Source organism: Artemia sp. Qi Xiang Cuo, chromosome 11 (genome assembly GCF_049724085.1).
Source record: "Artemia sp. Qi Xiang Cuo chromosome 11, ASM4972408v1, whole genome shotgun sequence".
In the NCBI taxonomy this organism is placed as follows: Eukaryota; Metazoa; Arthropoda; class Branchiopoda; order Anostraca; family Artemiidae; genus Artemia; species Artemia sp. Qi Xiang Cuo.
Genome location: NC_142804.1, coordinates 22025272 through 22045981, shown reverse-complemented (window position 1 = coordinate 22045981; position 20710 = coordinate 22025272). Strand labels below are relative to the sequence as shown.

Here is a 20710-nt window from a genome sequence, read left to right as displayed (position 1 = left end):
TTACCAGTGGATCATTCAAACTAGCAAGTTTATCGACTTCCTTTTGACTTGTTGAAATTGATGTAAGGCGTAATATATTGGGTCATGCGCAGAACTACTTAGTTATTTATTAAAACTTCATTTGGCCAGTTTCTTTTCTATACACAGTGTTAATGCGAAAATTTATGTTGTCACATATTTTATAATGTCATTTTTAATCAATTCCCGAATGTCATTTAATGTCATTTTCCCCCCAGTAAATCAATTCCCGAATCAATATCACCAATTTTGAATGCGGGGACCTGACGCTATATAGAAGGTGATCTTTTAGCAAAAAAAAGAACAAAAACGTGTAAGTTTCAGAAACACTAATTCAATACTAAATTTGATGTGGAGAAGGGGAGAAAGGCCACTATTTATCATTATGATAGGGAAGGGGCAAGAATAAAGAACACAGTTTCTTACATCATTTTTGAATTTTCTTTTTTTAGTACTAGGAAAATTTCGGGTTTTAAAACTCTGACTTTGTTGGTTCCAATTGATACCCCTGCTAGGTCGTTAATCTTTTTAGTCTGAATAATTTACAGTGAATCCTGTTTGCTTGTTGTTAATATGATTAACATTTATTAGAAACCCACTAACATAAAATTTTTCGTTGCTGTGTTGTTTGTGATACCGTGAACTGTCTCTTTTGTGCTTGTCTTGTCCAAATAGTGTTTTTATCAACTTAACCGCGTGAGTCCTTAGATATTGACCAGATAAGGATTTTTTGGCTTATAGGCACACCTGAGGATGATTTTCTTCAAAAAATTACTAGTGAGGAGGTAGGAATTTGGATTATCAAATATTTTCTTTGCTACCTATCTGTCCCTTCTTTTTTTAGCCAGTGCTATCTTTTCTTTTATTTTGTCTTGGAATAAACTGTATTACAAGAGGGAAATATTGTTGTTGTCATTTTTGAGATTATATGCAACCACTCTCGCACATAAGGCATATTGCCCGTTTTACGTAGAATTATCTTTCGGTAAAATCGAAAAATAGTGGCCAAAAATGTGTGTTTTATTCTTCATTGTGTCCCCTGTTTTTATGAGAAAAGCGCTCTAATACCCTCTCCATACTATTTTGACCAATATGCATCCAGGTATGTAACTTGTATGGGAGGGGGGGGGGGGGGTTTAAACTTCAGAAGAAAGAGTGGGAGGATAGGGGGAAGTCCCCTTCAAATACCGGATCATTTCTATGCAGTTTAGCACTAGTTAAGCTTTACCAGAAAGGGTGGGGGTTAGAGCGGTGGCAGCGAAGAAGTTTACGGAATAATATCTGTTCGTTTAAGTTCCACTGTCACTCTCTTTTTTCGCTTTTATCAAACTTGTTTTACATGTTCCTTTTCTTACACACTTCGGCTATATTTTTAACATGATGGCTGTTTTTGTGATTTTTATTTCTTTTATTTTATCTTTGTGCTACTAAAGAGTGCACTAAGGCTTGGTGTCACAGTGTTGAGCTGTCTCTGGATTTCACTCGTTTTTAGAGTATTTGAATGTTTTCCTGTCCTGTCTTTTTTGTTTGTTATGACCAAATTCCTTTTTACGTCTTTAACGGATGCCGATTAAAAAAGTAATTTTTCTATTATTTCAACATACCTTGTAAGGTACTAGAGACACAACTCCACGAAAGTTTTAAGAGGGCAAGGGAACAAATTTGATTTGATTTATTCATTTGATTTTGATTTATGGGAACATAATTTAATTTATGGGAACTCTCAGAGTATTTATAATAGTTTAAATGTTTGCATTCAACTGATGTTTTTTCAGGCGCGGACGTACATTCGTTCATTACCTCCGATGAAGAAAAAGGACTTCAAGCACGTTTTTAAAGGTGCGAATCCCGTAGGTAAGTTTTACTTCTTTTATTTTCCTCTTTTTTGGACATTTTAATGTCAGACTTAACTGGTCCCCCTGAAATTTTTAATATAGATTATATCTATTTCTGTCCCTTCTTTTTTTTCTCTTTAATTCTAAATTAATTTTCGTTTAATAGATTACCAACTCTTTATTTTTATTGCTTCTTTTTTTTGTAACTGGAAGTAGCATTTTGTTCGTTCTAGATATTGTTTCTTGGTATTGTTTACACTTCTATCTCTTCCGACAAACTTGAGCTTTCAGTTCTGACTACAGGTGAAAAATTAATAGCAAAGTTCTACATTATCAGTTTTCATTATTCATTACTTCAAATTTTGGTCGTACTGGAATCGGTACCAATCATTGGCTGTCTTTAAAGTTTCCTGAGAGGAAAAGTTGAAGCACCATTCCGTGGACCACACCAGCCCAAATGGCAAAACTCATTAGCCCAATTGGGCTTGCTCTGCAAGTGTTTCATTAAAAAATTCAGTGCTTACTGCATCAATTGATAGGAACTTACCCAGCCTGCCAATACGGCCTAGGCACCTAGGCACGGATGCAAGACCAAATAGTTTTACTGAGGAGGATGAGAGGTGGCTAGCAGAGTCGGGGGGCTATTTACCCCTGCGAGTAGCAGTTTGCAGCAAACCATTGATAGAGGGAACCACATCAGTCTTAATGAAGATAATCACAATAATGTAGCTCATATAGTGAATCATGCTTGATACTCCTCCCACCTTGCCTATATAATATACGCTAAGAGAGTGAATTACAACTCCCCAAGACAGAAATAGCACAGTCTTGAACAGTGCTTGAGTAAATAATATGATTTGATTATCGTATTTATTACCCATGTTTTACATCACATAAGGACACATAGTGGAGTAAGACATTAAGAACTTTAAAAAAATACTAATAAAACAAACGGATGAAACCATGATAAGGTGAGAAGCACCGATACGCCGTTTCTGAGAGACAGTTGTGTTGATCAGTCAACTTCTTTGTAATATTTGGCAAGTTTTTCATTATTTTTCTGTTCTGATACCAAAGATAAAGTAGTAATCTACGGTAAAGGAAATAAGAAGACTGAATATATTAGGGGATATCTTTGTCTTAAATATAGGGTAAAGGCCAGAGAGGTGATGAAGAGAATTGTCAGAAAATAGAAAAAAGTTTGCCGAAAGCAATACGATTATATATAGCCCTATCGTGGACTTCAATTTTAGAGCAATCAATCTAAATTTTCACCTTAGCCTCACGGACAGCACGCTCCCGAAGTATCGTGAGGTTTTTGTAAAGTGTAATATCCAACCACCTAATCGAATCAACACTTAGGATGGGGAAATTTGGAGAACTTAGGTATAGCAGAGGGAGAGACATTGAAAGAAAGACAGTCACATTTAGCACTATTAAGCGAAAGTCCAATTTTGGATTGACTTATTAGGAAAAGGTCATCATCATAGACAAGGTAGGATATATCACTCAATCCAATAAAACACATAGAAAACTAGGAGAAAATCTTTCTCAAGATTTTAGCAAAAGAGCGTCAGACTTATGCCCCGAGAAAGTATTATTGCTCTCAGCTGGTGCAATGTAGACAAAGCCATCACCGGCTTTAGATCATTTTCTTTGACCGCTGACAGACCTGAAACAAGATGTTACCTGCCAAGCCGCGATGAGAAAGAAACAATCTCGTCCACAGAACTTGGGACAGAGCCGAATAATCTAATATATTCTGAATGTCACTAGCTTATGGGAATACAGCAGGGAAGAAAAAGTATAGGGACGACCGTAGTTGCAACCAACCACGCAGATAAGAGTAGCTGCCCTCTTTTAGTAAATGACTATACGATAAAGACAAAAAGCGCAGAAAAAAGATAGGCACGGTTGGCATCTATGCTTCAGTAAAACTGGTTAAACCTAGAAAGTTTTGTGAGAATCTTGTCGCCTGTTCAAGATTTACTTCGATGCTATTTTCCCTTTTAGAGATTCACCACAACTGAAACTGTGTTCCGTACCATCGACTCCACAGGAGATTTGAAATTATAAAAAAAGACGCGTAATGACATCAGGCTCACTTGCCATTCTTCAATGCCTTGATCGTATAAGTTGAAAGGCAACTTTTTTTGCCTGATAAAAGACTGACAATTTTGTCAGGATAGGACAGACGGCATTGGGTTCCAGTCGATTGGGAAGTGTATCTTTTCTGTCTCTTTAGGCTTGCAGATCAGATCCATATTAGAATACGACTGTGCGAACCAACTCTCACATATGTAGAACTTTTTGACCAACGAAGGTAATTTGCCAAAGCAGTGGGAGTGCTTCACTTCCCCTTCCACAGAGATTCAGACACGTTGCTGTGATAGATCTGAATACAAGTTGAGAAAATGAAAGGGGAGAAACAGCGAATATGAGAAGCTGCATAGCCGTTGAGGAACGATCGTTGAGCTATTGGGATATCTCGGTATCCACTTGAATCTTGAAAAAAAAAAGTCATTAAAGTTAGACATGACACCAGTCAGTAAATGTTTTGGGCTCTGCGCAAATTAATGAGCTGGATGTCATGTTTCAGGTTTGTTCACTGGTGAAGTGAAAATGAATCTATGAATATTAAGAAAACCTGCATGCTTTTTAACGGCCTGTTATTGGCAAGATCTAACAAAATGAAACTCGATTTAGTAAATTATTTCGCCTCAATAATTTCGCCCAGTAAATAATAAATTGTTGAAGTGGTAATCTTGTTCTTAGGAAGGCGACGTTTGATCTTTTCGAGTAATATGTGAATCCTAGTGGTCAAAGAATTAATACATTTTCCACAATTTGCGCAGTCCTGTAATTATTCCTCTGGAAGATAAAGAGTAATTATTGTAAAACATAATCACGAGGCAGGAACTGATACTTAAGCCATTATGTCTTTGCATTAGTCTCTGCCCGTCTGAAGAAAAATAATAATAAAATTATTGATAAGATAATTTTCACACATATATTTAAGCCATCCCATTCAATTTTCCCCCTTTTTTCTTTTTTTCTTTTTCTTTTTCTTAAGCAGCCGCCCACAGTACGTGCTGGTGGTAGATCCTCCCATAAAACTTCCCCCACGCGTAAGTAGACGTTTTTTAGAAGAGGGACGCATTCATAATGAATGGTGAATTTTCGGAATATACATAATTAAAAAAGATTACTCGATGTTTGGCAGAGGACCAAAGGCATTCCTCGCTTCCTCGCTTGAAACTCTACAGAACTAAGATTTACTCACAGCACCAAAAAAAACTAGTCAAATGCCACTTATTTATAAAATTTCCCATTAAGAGAGTTATAAATAAAAAGGTGGCCGGTGCTTACCCCCTTCCCCCCCCCCGGAAAATACCCTCCTGGAAATATTTCCCTGCGGAAAATACCCCCTGTGGAAAATACTCCTCGTGGAAAATTTTCCCTCGGAAAATACCCCCCCCTCGCGGCTGGTTGGTTTCCAATCACTTTTGACTTACAAAAATATGACTTGAACTCTCAATTTCTGATGTAATGAGCTCCCTCCGAAATTTTTGCGACCATGAGGTGGAAGTGTGAATAAGGAAGGGGCAGTTCTCCTTCTATAAGGAATAAGTTCTGCTCATTTTGGGGTTTAATATTACTCTTTACTTTCATAGTAACAGCGTAGACCAGAAATATTCCCAAAAATCATAAGGGCGTAGATATCAGTTTCACATTTTTGATACGTTTTTAAAATTTTCCTTTGTAACCCTCCCCTCCACCTGAAACCTCCCCCTTTAAGCAAAAAATCCTGGTTAGAGCCCTGGATATCATACATCAGTTTCTACCTCCATCCTCCCCTCGTCTCTCCCTTAGAACTAATTATGTGTTTATCTGATGGTTCAATGATATTTAGGATTGTTTTGCGTTAAAATGCTACCTTTGAGGTATCTCTCTCCCTCCTAAGCTTTAAAACAATCTGAGAACCACATTGTAGAAGTTCTAGTGCTTTAATTTTTGTAATTTGGTCATTGCTTACAGATAGTATTTGTTGTTGGGAAACATACAGACATTTTTCCCGGAGGAGTTTTCTGCAGGGGAAGGGAGTTTGAGGGAATTTTCAGTGTTGAGTAAATTGTTTGGAATAATTTCCTTTCAGTGATAATGTATTTTCTGGGAGATGTTTTCCACGAGGGGTGGGGGATAACGCCTAGAACCAAATAAAAATACTACATTTTTTGTGTTGTGTTTATTGAAATGCTCAGTTTATGCACTATTATTTAATAATAAAAATAAATAATATTAAATAATATTAAATGTTTTAATAATAAAAATAAATGTTTTTACTCTTATAATTTTAATAAATCAAATAATATTAAGATTTTGATTACTAAATATCAACATATGTATATTAAACTGACAATGCACATTCATTTGTATTTTTTTCAGTAAAGTGCAAATTATGATCTGGCCTTGGGAAGGCACAGGGGTTTTGAGGCCAACTTGTGTTAATTTCTGCTCGTTTTGAGTTTGAATCGGTTATTTATTGTATTTTCCGTTCGTCTTGTGTTTTACTCATTAATCGATGCTAATTCGTCGTAGTTTTACGCTTGGTAGATTATTTGATTTGATTTTTGCTCATTTTTGTTTAATGGAGTTCTTTACTTTTCTTTGAAAAACTTGTTTTTTGGAGAAAGTTTTTTTTAGTTAATTTCTGTTCGTTTTATATTGACATAGTCTGTTCAGAGAAAAAGGAAATAATACTTTAACTCTTTTAGTTTTCTTAAAGATTTATAGTTTAGCCTGCTATGTGTATGCTGGAGAAAAATGTTCAGCAATTTTTAACAACATACACCCTCTTAAAAAATTGGACACAAATAGAAGTGTTTAATTTAATTTCATGCCTCGTCTAGTTGACCTGAAATGGAAAACTTGATACCATTTGCAAAAAAATCTGTTTACTTTCTTCGATAGCTTGGACACACTTACGCTATTTTGATTTGGTTAAATCTTAAGAGCAGAAGCAGCCCCAAAAGTTTGAACATAAAACTCCCAGTCGTTCTTGAGATACTGCTGAGATGCCTTATTGGGAATTAGTATTAACACAGTGCATTTTGATTTAATCTTATGGCAACATTTAGTTTTCAAACATAAAGTCAAATGGGAGGGTTGACGTGGGAGGGGAATTAGTTTTCTTCCAATCACTTTGGACTTTTTAGAGGGCATCAGCCCTTTCTATTTTCATTCGAATGAGCCCTTTTCGAAGTTCCTACGACAACTCCTTCGATAAAAAGTGCCCTGGTTGAAACAACAACAACAACAAAAAAAAAAATAATACATTATACCCATATCGATCTTTACTATAAAAATGTCAAGCCTTCCAATACCATTTGACTATTAAAAAGGGAACTAGGCGTTTAGATTTCAAAACGAATGAGGCTTTTTTGAGTGTCTACGACAACATTTCCTATAAACACCTCATACGCCCCAGGGCATAAATTACAACTCTTACCCTAGGGGCTGTGATGGTGGTTGTCATCCTCTAAGACCTAATTTCCAGAAATTTCAATTACTTTAAACAAAATGGCTATCTCAAAATTTTGATTGGATGTGTCTGGGAAAATGGTGGGCATGAGGGGGGCGTTAGTCTTTCTCCAATCACTTTCAAATATTAAAAAAGGTACTAGCTCTTTCAATCTAAAATCAAATGAGCCCTTTTGAAGTTTCTACGACAACGTTTTCAATAAAAACCTTATATTCCCCCAGGGGATAACTTACAGCTCTCGCCTTGAGGGCTGAAGGGGGGGGGGGGTTGTCATCCTCACAGACTTAATTTTGAGAACTTTCTACTACGTTGAACAAAATGGCTAAATTTTGATTGGATGTGTTTGAAGGAATGTTGGGCGTGAGAGAGGGGTTAGTTACCGTCGAATCACTTTCACCTATTAAAAAGGGAACTAGCCCTCTAAATTTCCAATTGAATGAGCCCCTTTTGAAGTTTTTACGACAACTCTATCATTAAAAACCTTATATACCCCCAGGACATAACTTACAGACTTCGCCCTGAGGACTCTGGGGGGTTTGTCATCCTTAAAGACATAATTTCCAGAACTTTCAACTACGTTGAACAAAATGGCTCTATCTCAAAATTTTGATTGGATGTGACTGGGAAAATGGTGGGCGTGAGGAGGGCGTTAGTCTTTCTCCAATCACTTTCAACTATTAAAAAAGGTACTAGCTCTTTCAATCTCAAATCAAATGAGCCCTTTTGAAGTTTCTACGACAACGTTTTCAATAAAAACCTTATATTCCCCCAGGGGATAACTTACAGCTCTCGCCTTGAGGGCTGAGGGGGGGGGGGTTGTCGTCCTCACAGACCTAATTTTGAGAACTTTCTACTACGTTGAACAAAATGGCTAAATTTTGATTGGATGTGTTTGGAGGAATGTTGGGCGTGAGAGAGGGGTTAGTTACCGTCGAATCACTTTCACCTATTAAAAAGAGAACTAGCCCTCTAAATTTTCAATTGAATGAGCCCCTTTTGAAGTTTTTACGACTACTCTATCATTAAAAACCTTATATACCCCCAGGACATAACTTACAGACTTCGCCCTGGGGACTCTGGGGGGTTTGTCATCCTTAAAGACATAATTTCCAGAACTTTCAACTACGTTGAACAAAATGGCTCTATCTGAACTTTGATTGAATGTGTTTCGGTAAATGGAGGGCGTAAGAGGGGGGTTAATTACTCTCCCCTCACTTTCGAAAGATCTTAAGCCGAACTAGCCAGCCATGACAAAAACCAACAAAGAGAAAAATCTCAATGAAAAAAAACAACAAACGAGACTTTTGCCAGTGGAGAGAAAAGAAAAGACAAATGCAAAACAACGCGGATATTTCGCCTGTATCACAAACAAAGTGTCTTCAGCTCGAAAGACAGAAGAAGAACAAGATAAAAAAAAGTTAAAAAACCAATTAAACCACCACCAAAATAAAAAATATACAATTGGCGAAAACTCATCCACGTAGGGAAAAGATGCTAATATGGAGTTACTTCATTGACAACACCAGAGCAACTGCGGAAAAATTAAAAAAATGGAAATTAATTTAATTATTCTGTTTCGAAATAATCCTTTTATTGGCTATTATTGAAGCAATTCGTTTTGGTTTAGCAGGTAAAACAGTCCCCTGGTGATTATTTATCATCTTAATTCCCTTATTGACTGTTGATTCACTCTTTAGAAGATTGTCATAAATTGGGTCAATATTTAAGTTACCTGTGTCCCTATTTATTGAAAGGTTAGCAAACATATGTGTTTTTCAAATGATACCCCTTATCATTTGAAATAGCTAAGGCCTCATCAAATTTTACAAAGTGATCTGGTTGAAATCTAATATGTTCTGCTAAAGCTGGAACAAAAGTTTTTGGAGGCTTGCTTAATTGTAGGGTTTTTTCTATTGAATATCGGTGTTCAATGAACCTTTCAACAAATTGTTGGTGAGTCCTACCAATATAGAACTTCCCACAAGAACACGGAATTTTATACACCCCACTTACTAAATTTCTCCTTGTTAAATCCTTACCAGAACTAAAGAAACTACCCATTGGCCTCAACGATGGGAAACATATATCAATACCAAATTTAAGCAAAACCTGTAAAAGTTTTTCCCCCAAACCAGGTAAACATGGCAATGAAATGAAACTATTTGATACACCTAAATCTAAAGACTGAGAAACCCCATTAACCCTACTATCATGTTTAAGGCGTCTATTTTCAATTATTTTGTCAATGAACTAAATTGGGTAATTGTTACAGAACAAAATATCCCTCAAATATAACAATTCCGAATCAACAAATTCCTGGGAACAAATTCTAAAGACTCTATCCACTAATTAAATTACAGCACCCCGTTTCACCGATATATGGTGGCGAGAATGAAAATTCAAATACCTATCATTGTGCGTTGGTTTTCTGTAAATCGAGAAAAGTAAATGGAAATCCCTTTTAATTAATAGAATATCTAGAAAAGGTAATTTATTATTTTCGTCAAACTCAACTGTAAATTTAATATTATTATCATAACTATGTAAATACTTACAAAATAGGTCTAAGGAGTCCAATCCATGTTTCCAAACGCACACCACATCATCCATGAACCTACACCAGAAACAAGGGGAGATTCTAAGACTGTGTATAGCGGAGGTTTCAATATCATCTATGAAAACATTTGCCAATAAAGGAGAGAAAGAAGCCCCCTTAGGTAACCCAAAAATTTGTCTATAAAACTCCAATCTAAAACCAAAAGAAAATTCATTTACTAGAATAATTAGTTTCATAATGACTTCAATATCCAAACTGGCTAAAGTCACATCTTGTATTAAATCAAAGTGTTTTTCTAATTTACTTTTTAAAATTTCTTCGTACCTTTTTAAATCACAATTTGAATACATGGAAACAACATCGAAAGTACAAAGAATTGAACTATCCTCCAACGTGAAATTTCTCAATTTTTTAGTAAGATCAGTCGAATTTTTTTAAATATGATCCTTGTGTTCCCAAAAGTGGACGCAATGCTACCGACAACCATTTTCCTAATTTCGAAACAGGTGACTGAAAAGTTGACACAATGGGGCGGAGGGGACTCCAGTCTTTTGAATCTTAGGTAGACCGTGGATCTTGTTTGCCGAACAACCCCTAGGATAATATTTGTTATAAAACTGTGGGGTAATGTGAAAATTATTTTTCAATGACTCCAATTTCTTTCTTGTTGATTTTACATATTTATCTGTAGGAACAAAATGCAGTTTTTTGTATGTAATAGTGTCAGAAATAATGGATTTCATTTGATTATTATAGTCTTCAGTGTTTCATAATTACAATCGTGTTTCCCTTATCGGCTCTGGTGATAGTAAGGAATTTATCCTTTTTGAAATCTGAAAGGATTCTAATGTAATTTTTTTTGTGAGATGTCTTTACCAATCAAACTCACATTAAAGGTGTTAAGTTTTCTTACGATCTTGGCTTTAAGTTCTTGAGGAGTTTCAACTTTATCTATAGAAACCATAATTCCCGACTAAACCTTTGAAATTATATTTGAATAGGAGGTTGGTGTTGGAAAACAGAACTTAGAACCCTTCGACAAAACTGCCTCCTGTTGAATATTAAGAGGTTCAGAAGATAAATTCATAATTCCCGGAACCAGACAAAAACGACGATAAAAACATCTGAATCTTGGAACTTCCAAAACAAAAGTTTATTAAACTTGTGAACCAGACGAACCTTAGACAAATGAAAATCATGAAGAAAAGATCTAATGGCCATTTCCTAAACTCGCATAAAAATATCATATGGAAGGTTATTCCTTACAAGGTTTTCAACAGAATTTAAGTCACCTAAATAGTTTAACACGTTTCTATTTTTGTTAAGAAATTTCCTGATTTAAACTCATTAGGCTTAATTTGTTTTTAATTTTATTTGATTTTCAGTTCCAAAATGGGTATACATTTTAAAAGATTTCAGAATCGGTGATTCCTTTATGCAATTTTTTAAGAAAGTCTTTTGAGGTAATAAATTTGCATGTTTCTTAGCTAAAGACAAATAATATAAATGGAAAAAGTGGCTAATTTTCGCCCGTTAGATTGGAAAATTAAATATCTTAAGCCAAATTTGTAAATCATGATAAAAACCAACAAAGAAACAAACATCAATGACAAAAAACACAAAAACAACATCTCAATGAAAAAAAAGGGTCTCATCTTCAAAGGTGGAGGCAGGAATTATGGCTTCTATAGATAAAGTTGATACTCCTCATGAACTTTGAGCCGAGATTAAAAGAAAACTAAAAACCTTTAATGTGAGCTCGATTGGTAAAGACATCTCACAAAAAAAGGACATTAAAATAATTTCAGATTTGAAAAAGGATAAATTCCTTACTATCACCAGAGCCGATAAGGGTAAAACGATTGTAATTATGAACACTGAGGACTATAATAATCAAATGAAAACCATTATTTCTGACACTATTACATACAAAAAACTTGATTTTGATCCTACAGATAAATATGTAAAATCAACAAGAAAGGAATTGGAGTCATTGAAAAACAATTTTCGCATTTCCCCACAGTTTTATAATAAGTATTATCCTAGGGGTTGCACGCCACCCAATATCTATGGTCTACCTAATATTCATAAGACTGGAGCCCCCCTCCGCCCCATTGTGTCAACTTTTCCGTCATCTGTTTCGAAATTAGGAAAATAGCTGTCGGTAGGATTGCGTCCACTTTTGGGAACACAAAGATCATACTTAAAAAATTCGACTGATCTTACTAATAAATTGGGAAATTCCACGTTGGAGGATATTTCAATTCTTTGTAGTTACGATGTTGTTTCCATGTATTCAAATTGTGATTTAAAAAGTTGCGAGGACATTTTAAAAAGTAAATTAGAAAAACACTTTGATTTAATACAAGATGTGACTTTTGCCAGTTTGGATATTGAAGTCATTATGAAACTAATTATCCTAGTAAATGAATTTTTTTTTTTTTGGTTTTATAGGGTAGTTTTATAGACAAATTTTTGGGTTACCTATGGGGGCTTCTCTCTCTCCTTTATTGGCAAATCTTTTCATTGATAACATTGAATCCTCTGCTAAACATAGTCTTAAAATCTCCTCTTTTTTCTGGTGTAGATTAATGGATGATGTCGTGTGCGTTTTGAAACACGGATTGGACTCCTTAGACCTATTTTTGAGGTATTTAAATAGTTTTGATAATAATATTTAATTTATAGTTGAGTTTGAGGAAAATAATAAATTACCTTTTCTAGATATTCTATTAATTAAAAGGGATTTCCATTTACTTTTCTCGATTTACAGAAAACCAACGCACAATGATAGGTATTTGAATTTTCATTCTTGCCACCAGATGTCCGTGAAACGGGGGGTTATAATTTTACTAGTGGATAGAGCCTTTAGAATTTGTTCCCAGGAATTCTGGATTCGGAATTATTATACTTGAGGGAAATTTTGTTTTATAATAATTACCCAATTAAGTTCATTGACAAAATAATTGAAAATAGACGCATTAAACATGATAGTAGGGTTATTGGGGTTTCTCAGTCTTTAGATTTAGATGTATCAAAAAGTTTCATTTCATTGCCATATGTACCTGGTTTGGGTGAGAAACTTTCACAGGTTTTGCGTAAATTTGGTATTGAAACATGTTTCCAATCGTTGAGGCCAATGGGTAGTTTCTTTAGTTCTGGTAAGGATTTAACCCGGGGAAACTTAGTAAGTGGGGTGTATAAAATTCCGTGTTCTTGTGGGATGTTCTATATTGGTAGGCCTCACTAACAATTTGTTGAAAGGCTTATTGAACATCGAAATTCAATAGATAAAAACCCTACAATTAAGCAACCCTTCAGAAACTTTTGTTTTAGCTTTAGCAGAACATATTTGGTTTCAACCAGATCACTTTGTAATATTTGATGAGGCCTTAGCTATTTCAAATGATAAGGGGTATACACAGTGGGCGAGAGAAGCCATTGAAATTAAAAAACATATGTTTGCTAACCTTTCAATAAATAGGGACACGGGTAGTTTAAATATTAACCCAATTTATGATAATCTTCTAAAGAGTGAATCATCAGTCAATAAGGGAATTAAGATTATAAATAATCACCAGGGGACTGTTTTACGTGCTAGACCAAAACAAATTGCTTCAATAATCAAGGAGGCACACTTGTGCCTCTTTAAAGAGGGGACCCACCACAATGTTAAGCGATTTCCGGTCCTAACGGTCGCAGAGAGACGGCGGTGATTGCATTTTGTAGCATAAGCTCAAACTAAGCAACATACAAAATTTCACACTCCTCCGACTTTATCTTCATGGGGGAAAGTGGGCCGGAAGTTTCGACCCTCCCGCCACAGCCCCCCTTTATCGTTGTCCGAGTGGGCTGAAATTTAGAGGATAAGATTTCTTAGGGCCTGGTAGCTTATCCTCTAAATTTCAGCTCAATCCGATCATTCCTTCCCTGTTTTCCAAAAACCAAATATAGTCACTTAATGTTCATCAGGTTATTTTTTTTATCAGCCACGCCTACAGGCCACAGTTGGCAACGGATCTGGGTGAATGAGGACTCATTCGAACTGGAATTCGGCCTGTTAGGGCCTTTTGAGATTTTCAGACCGAAAAAATTATCCCCCGAATTTAAATTTACGAAAAACCTCGTTTTCCTATTAGAGCCCATGTTAATTTTTCCCACCATGGCCCCCCCCTTTAACATTGTCTGATCCAGCTAAAATTTAGAGGATAAACTTTCTTGGGGCCTGGGAGCTTATCCTCAAAATTTCTGCTCAATCCGATCACTCCTTCCCTGTTTTCTAAAAACCAAATATCAAGTTTTGTGGGGATTTGCTTGCGTCAAAAATAGATTGCAGAGACTAAAACTAAAGTAACAAGTGTCTGTGTGGTACGGTGGTCGGTATTCCTGACTGTCAGGCGGAAGGCCCGGGTTCGATTCCCCGTCAGAGAAAATTTTTTGTATATTGAATTTAAAGTTTAACAAAGAAACTCAGTTTCTTTTTTGAATCCAATATATTAAATCCTTTGGCTCAACAGGCGTCTCCAGAAGAATATCACAGTCGGCCTTCAGGTTACAGGTAAGTCTCCACTGCTTTGATAACATGCCGTATACCCGCTTGCTCGAAGCAAAGTTGAAAAAAGAAAATTTTACTGTGCATTTGATTTGAGTATTCAGGAATTAAAAGCCTTAACTCAAGAATCTTCAAAAGTGGGGGGTTTGGGGGGTGGTAGCCCCCAACTTTAACTCCTGACACGATCAGCTCACAGTTAGTCAAGCAATAATAATTAATAAACTGTACAAAAACGTGCAGAAATTATTTGAAAAAAACTGCGTTTTCTTAAGAGTTAAAGAGGCTGAGTCACAAGTTCGAACCTTAAAACGTACAGGGATTAGGAGGTACAGTTCGGAGGCTGCCGCCACCCAAAGCCGCGCTTCCGTATATGAAAGGGGCTGTGCCCTCCTCAACGCCTCGCTCTTTACGCTATAGTTTTTATTGTTTAAAAAAAAGAATTGTGAGAAAGTCAAACTTAGGCGTAAAGAGCGAGGCGTTGAGGAGGGCACAGCCCCTTTCAAATACGGAAGCGGGGGTTTGGGGGGTTGCAGCCCCCCCCCAACTGTACCTCCTAATCCCTGTACGTTTTAAGGTCCGAACTTGTGAGTCAGCCTCTTGAACTCTTTAGAAAACGCAGTTTTTTTCAAATTATAGCAAATAAAAGGATTATTTCGAAACAGAATAGTTAAAGTAATTTCCATTTTTTTTTTTCCGCAGTTGCTCTGGTGTTCTCACTGAAGTAACTCCATATTAGCATCTTTTCCCTACGTGGATCAGTTTGCGCCAATTGTATATTTTTTGTTTTGGTGGTTGTTTTATTTTTTTTTAGTTTTAACTTGTTTTTTTTTTATCTTGTTCTTCTTCTGTCTTTCGTGCTGAAGACGCCTTGTTTGTGATACAGGCGACAACCTATTTACAGGAAATCTTTATCGTAAAAACTTGAAAAATTGCTCATTCTATTTTAAATTCAAAGGTCTAGTAACCTTTAGAATAGTCAAAAGTGATTGAGGGCTACTAGCCCCCTCTCTCGCCTACCTTTTCCACAAACACATCCAATAAAAATTTTTAGATGGTTATTTTGTCCCGTGTTGGGAATTTATAGATAGTAATTATGTTTTGAGGAGGACACTTCCCCACAGCACTCAGGGCAAGGATTGTAAGTTATTCCTTTGGGGCACTTAGGGTTTTTTTCTGAACGCGTCGTCGTAAAAACTTCAAAAAGGCCTCCTTCAATTGGAAGTTGAAACGGCTAGTGCCATTTTCAATAATCGAAAGTGATTGGAAGGCACCTAATACCCCTTCTTCCTCCACCATTCCCCCAAACATAGCAAATCAAAATTTTGAAGTAGCCATTTTGTTCCAAGCAGTTAATGTTCAGGAAATTACACCTTAGAGAAGGACACTCCCCCCACAGTTTTCAGGGCAAGGGTTTTAAGTTAGGCCCTGGGGGTATATAAGGTTTTTATTGAAATGTTTGTCGTAAAAGGGCTTATTCGATTGGAAATTCAAAGGGCTAGTGCCCTTTTTAATAGTCGAAAGTGATTCGTTAGGTCTTTAAAGATGACAACCTATCCCCCCTCCTCACCACCTTCAGGGCAAAAGTTTTAAGTTATGCCCTGGGAGCATGTAAGGTTTTTCTTAAAGGCAATGTGGTAAAAACATCCAAAAGGGTTCATTCAATTGAAAGTCCTATGGCCCTTTTAATAGTCGAAAATGATTGAAGGGCAACTAACCCCCTCTCACGCCCACCATTTCCCCAAACATCCAATCAAAGTGTTGATATCCGAAAGTTCTGGAAATTAAGTCTTTTAGGATAATAACCCCATCAGAGCTTTCAGTGCAAAGCCTGTAAGTTATGCCCTGGGGGCATAAAAGGTTTATATAGAAAGCTGCTTTAGAAATTTTAAAAGGGGCTCATTTGATTGTAAATTGCACTTTTTAATATTCAAAAAAGAGGGGGAAAACCAACAACTAGAAAAATCTCAATGAAAAAAAAAAAACAACAAACGAGACTGTGGCCAGTGGAGAGAAAAGAAAAGACAAATGCAAAACAACGCGGATATTTCGCCTGTATTACAAACAAGGCGTCATCAGTACGAAAGACAGAAGAAGACCAAGATAAAAAAAAATCAACTTAAAACTAAAAAAACAATAAAACAACCACCAAAACAAAAAATAAACAATTGGCGCAAACTGATCCACGTAGGGAAAAGATGCTAATAGGGAGTTACTTCAGTGAGAACACCAGAGCAACTGCGGAAAAAAAATGGAAATTACTTTAACTATTCTGTTTCGAAATAATCCTTTTGTTGGCTATTATTGAAGCAATTCGTTTTGGTCTAGCAGGTAAACAGTCCCCTGGTGATTATTTATAATCTTAATTCCCTTATTAACTTTTGATTCACTCTTTAGAAGATTATCATAAATTGGGTCAATATTTAAACTGCACGTGTCCCTATTTATTGAAAGGTTAGGAAACATATGTTTTTTAATTTGAACGGCTTCTCTCGAATATTGTGCAAGCCCCTTATCATTTGAAATAGCTAAGGCCTCATCAAATTTTACAAAGTGATCTGGTTGAAACCAAATATGTTCTGCTAAAGCTGAAACAAAAGTTTCTGGAGGCTTGCTTAATTGCCATCTTAATTGCCATCTTGCTTAATTGTCGATACTATCATTCCTGAGAAGAAAAAAAAAAATTAACACGCATCCGTGATCTTTCTTCTGGCCAAAAATCGAAAATTCCGCATTTTTCCATATAGGAGCTTAAAAGCTCAATAGTAGGGTTCTCTGATACGCTGAATCTAATGGTGTGATTTTCATTAAGATTCTATGAATTTTAGGGGGTATTTCTCCCTTTTTTCCAAAAAATACGGCATTTTTTCAAAAATAAGACAAATTTTCTCGTAACTTTTGATGGGTATAATTATACTTGATGAAATTTATATATCTTAAATCAACAAAAAAATCTGATTTTTTGATGCATCTATTGTTATAAAAATTTAGTATTTAGAGTTTCGATTACTATTGACCCGGGTCGCTCCTTACTTACAGTTCGTTACCACGAACTGTTTGATAAGGTAATATGGGTAAGCTCAAAATATGTTCAACTTCTAGGTTCATTTTTGTGACTTTGGGAGCAATTTTGTGGTTTAGTTGATTCGAATCCGAAGCAGCTCTGGACTGAAGCGTTTTAGATTCGCTGTGTGATGAGCCACAATTTTTTAGATTAGATAGTTTTTTTTTATGAAATCACAGGTCGTATTCTTTCTTTCTCTCTCTCTCTCTCTCTCTCTCTCTCTCTCTCCCTCCCTTTCTCTTTGTCTCTCTCTCTTTTATACTTTTGCTTTTTTCGTGTTAGCGTTTAAAGAAGACGAGTATCCCCACCCCTCCACCATCACTCATACATGCTTCCAAATTTGAAATACTATGCATTTATTTGTCGGTTACTTTTTTTGAACAGATCTTAACTTGAAAAAAAATAATAACCAACGATTATAAAAGAAAGTTTTACTAATTAAAATAATTCCTAATATAAGGTTCCACCGAGTTTTGAACTCGGATCGCAGAATTCAAAGTCCTGAGTGCTAACCATTACACTAAGGAACCTTTTTCTAAATGGCAATTTGTTATTAAATATTTATAGACGCTCTATCACAGTTAGCAGAGATTTCCAAATTGGTTTCTCACTTCGTAAGCAAAGGCCAAGGGCGTACCCAGGATTTTTTTTCGGGGGGGGTTTGGTAAATATTTACCAAATCATATTATTGAGTTTCAAATAAAGTGAATATATCATTCTATGCCTTTTTATGCTGATTATATAACAATCATTTCTATCGAAAATGAATTTTAGCACCGCCCCCCATATATATATTTTCATGTATGGGTGTGGGGATAGGTTAGGTGGGGGGAGTGGCTGAAATTCATTTCCGATAGAAATGATTATTATATTCGTAATCAGCATAAAAAAGGCATCGAATGGTGTATTCACTTTTTTCCTAACTCAATAATATGATTTGGTAAATATTTACCGGGGGTTTTACTCAAAGATTTTTTCCAGAGGGGGGGGGGGGTTAAACGAAAAAAAAAAAAAAAAAACGCATACAAAATTTGTTTATATCCGTTTTTGTTACGTTTTTACGAGTCGAAAATTTTTTCGGGAGGAGGTTCAAACCGTCCTTGGCAAGGGCCCATGGAAATATATCTGGTTAGGTAGTGAAGAATTTGAATAATTGCTAGACTTCGGTGTTTGCCTATTTATGTATCAATATAGGAAGATCAGAGGCAGCGCACTAGCGCTGCCTAAGCAAAGAACGATGTGGGCACAATGTGTTTTTTGTTTTGTTTTTTTCTCCATACCCGGACACTTCGTATCGAAGGAGTTGTCGTAGAAAGTTCGAAAAGGGCTCATTCGATTGCAAATTAGACTGGCTAGTGCCCCTTTTAATAGTCAAAACTGATTGGAGGGCACCTAGCCCCCCCCACGCCCATTATTCCCCCAAACACATCCAATCAAAATTTTGAGATAGCCATTTTGTTCAGAGTAGTTGATTTTCAGATATAAAATATCTTTTTGAGGAGGACACTCCCCCACAACCCTCGGGGCAAGGGTTTTAAGTTATGCCCTGGGGGCATATAAGGTTTTTCATAGAAGGTGTTGTCGTAGAAACTTCAAAAAAGGCTCATTCGATTGGAAACTTAAAGGGCTAGTGCCCTTTCTAATAGTCAAAAGTGATTGGAGGGCAAATAGCCCCCCCTCCAGGCCCATCATTCCCCCAAACACATCCAATCAAAATTTTAAGATAGCCATTTTGTTCAGCATAGTTAATTTCCTTGATAGAAAATATGTTTTTGAGGAAGACACTCCCCTAGAACCCTCGGGGCAATGGTTTTAAGTTATGCCCTGGGGGCATATAAGGTTTTTATAAAAAGCGTTGTCGTAGAAACTTCAAGAAAAGCTAATTAGATTGGAAATTTAAAGAGATATTGTCCCTTGAAGAATCCGATTGTGATTGGAGGGTAACAACGGGCCCCCCCCCCGCCCACCCCCCCACGCCCATCATTCCCCCAAACACATCCAATCAAAGTTTTGAGATAGCCATTTTCTTCACCGTAGGTGATTTCCAAATAGAAAATATGTTTTTGAGGAGGAAACTCCCCCACAACCCTCAGGGCAAGGGTTGTAAGCTATGTCCTGTGGGCATATAAGGTTTTTATAGAAAATGTGTTCATGGAAACTTCAAAAAAGGCTCATTCGACAAAGGCTTATTCGATTGCATACAAAAAATACCAGTGACATACTTAATAGTCGAAAGTTGATTATGGACAGCAGACCCCCCTCTCACATCAACCTTTTCCCCGAAAACACTCAATCAAAATTTTGAGATAGCTATTTTGTTGAGCGAAGTAGGCATATTTGGAAATTATATCTTTGAAGATGGCAACCCCTACAAAACCCTCAGGACAAGGATCGTAAGCTATGCCTTAGGGGTATATACAGTTTTTATTCAAAGTGTTGTCGTAGAAACTTCAAAAAGGGCTCATTCGATTAGAAATTGAAATTGCTTGTGCCCTTTTTAATAGTCGAAAGAAATTGGAAGGCAACTAATACCACTTCCACGCCAACCATTTCTCCAAACACATCCAATCAAAATTTTGAAATAGCCATTTGGTTCCACACAGTTAAAGTGCAGGAAATTATACCTTTGAGCAGGACACTCCCCACACAGTCTTCAGAACAAGGGTTTTAAGTTATTCCCAGGAGTCATATTTGTTTCAATTGAAGTTTTTATCGTAGAAACATGAAAAAGTGCTCATTTGATTTGCGAATCAAAGGTCTATTGTCTTTTTTAATAGTCGAAAGTAATTTGAGGGCTATTAGCCCCCCTTTCTTACCCATCTTTTTCTGAAACATACCCAATCAGAGTTTTTGGATGACCATTTTGTCCAGTGTTGTGGATTTCTAGATAGAAATTATGTTTTGAGGAGGACACTCTCCCACAGCCCTCAGGGCAAGGATTGTAAGTTATGCCCTTGGGGCACATAAGGTTTTTTCTGAACGCGTCGTCCTAGAAACTTCAAAAAGGGCTCCTACGATTGGAAATTGAAATGGCTAGTGCCCTCTTTAATTGTCGAAAGTGAATGGAAGGCACCGAACACCCTTTCTTCGCCCACCATTTCCCCAAACATAAAAAATCAAAATTTTGAAATAGCCATTTTGTTCC

The 20710-nt window shown here is 36.3% G+C and overlaps 1 protein-coding gene across 1 annotated transcript in view; it reads left to right on the top strand.

The window, feature by feature from the left end:
• The window catches only part of LOC148946765 (mitogen-activated protein kinase p38b-like), a 131294-nt gene that overhangs the window by 88098 nt on the left and 22486 nt on the right, over nt 1-20710 (top strand). The window contains exon 8 of the mRNA XM_089097130.1: nt 1794-1872. Coding sequence (XP_088953256.1) covers nt 1794-1872 — 79 coding nt within the window. The remainder of the gene's footprint in view (nt 1-1793; nt 1873-20710) is intronic.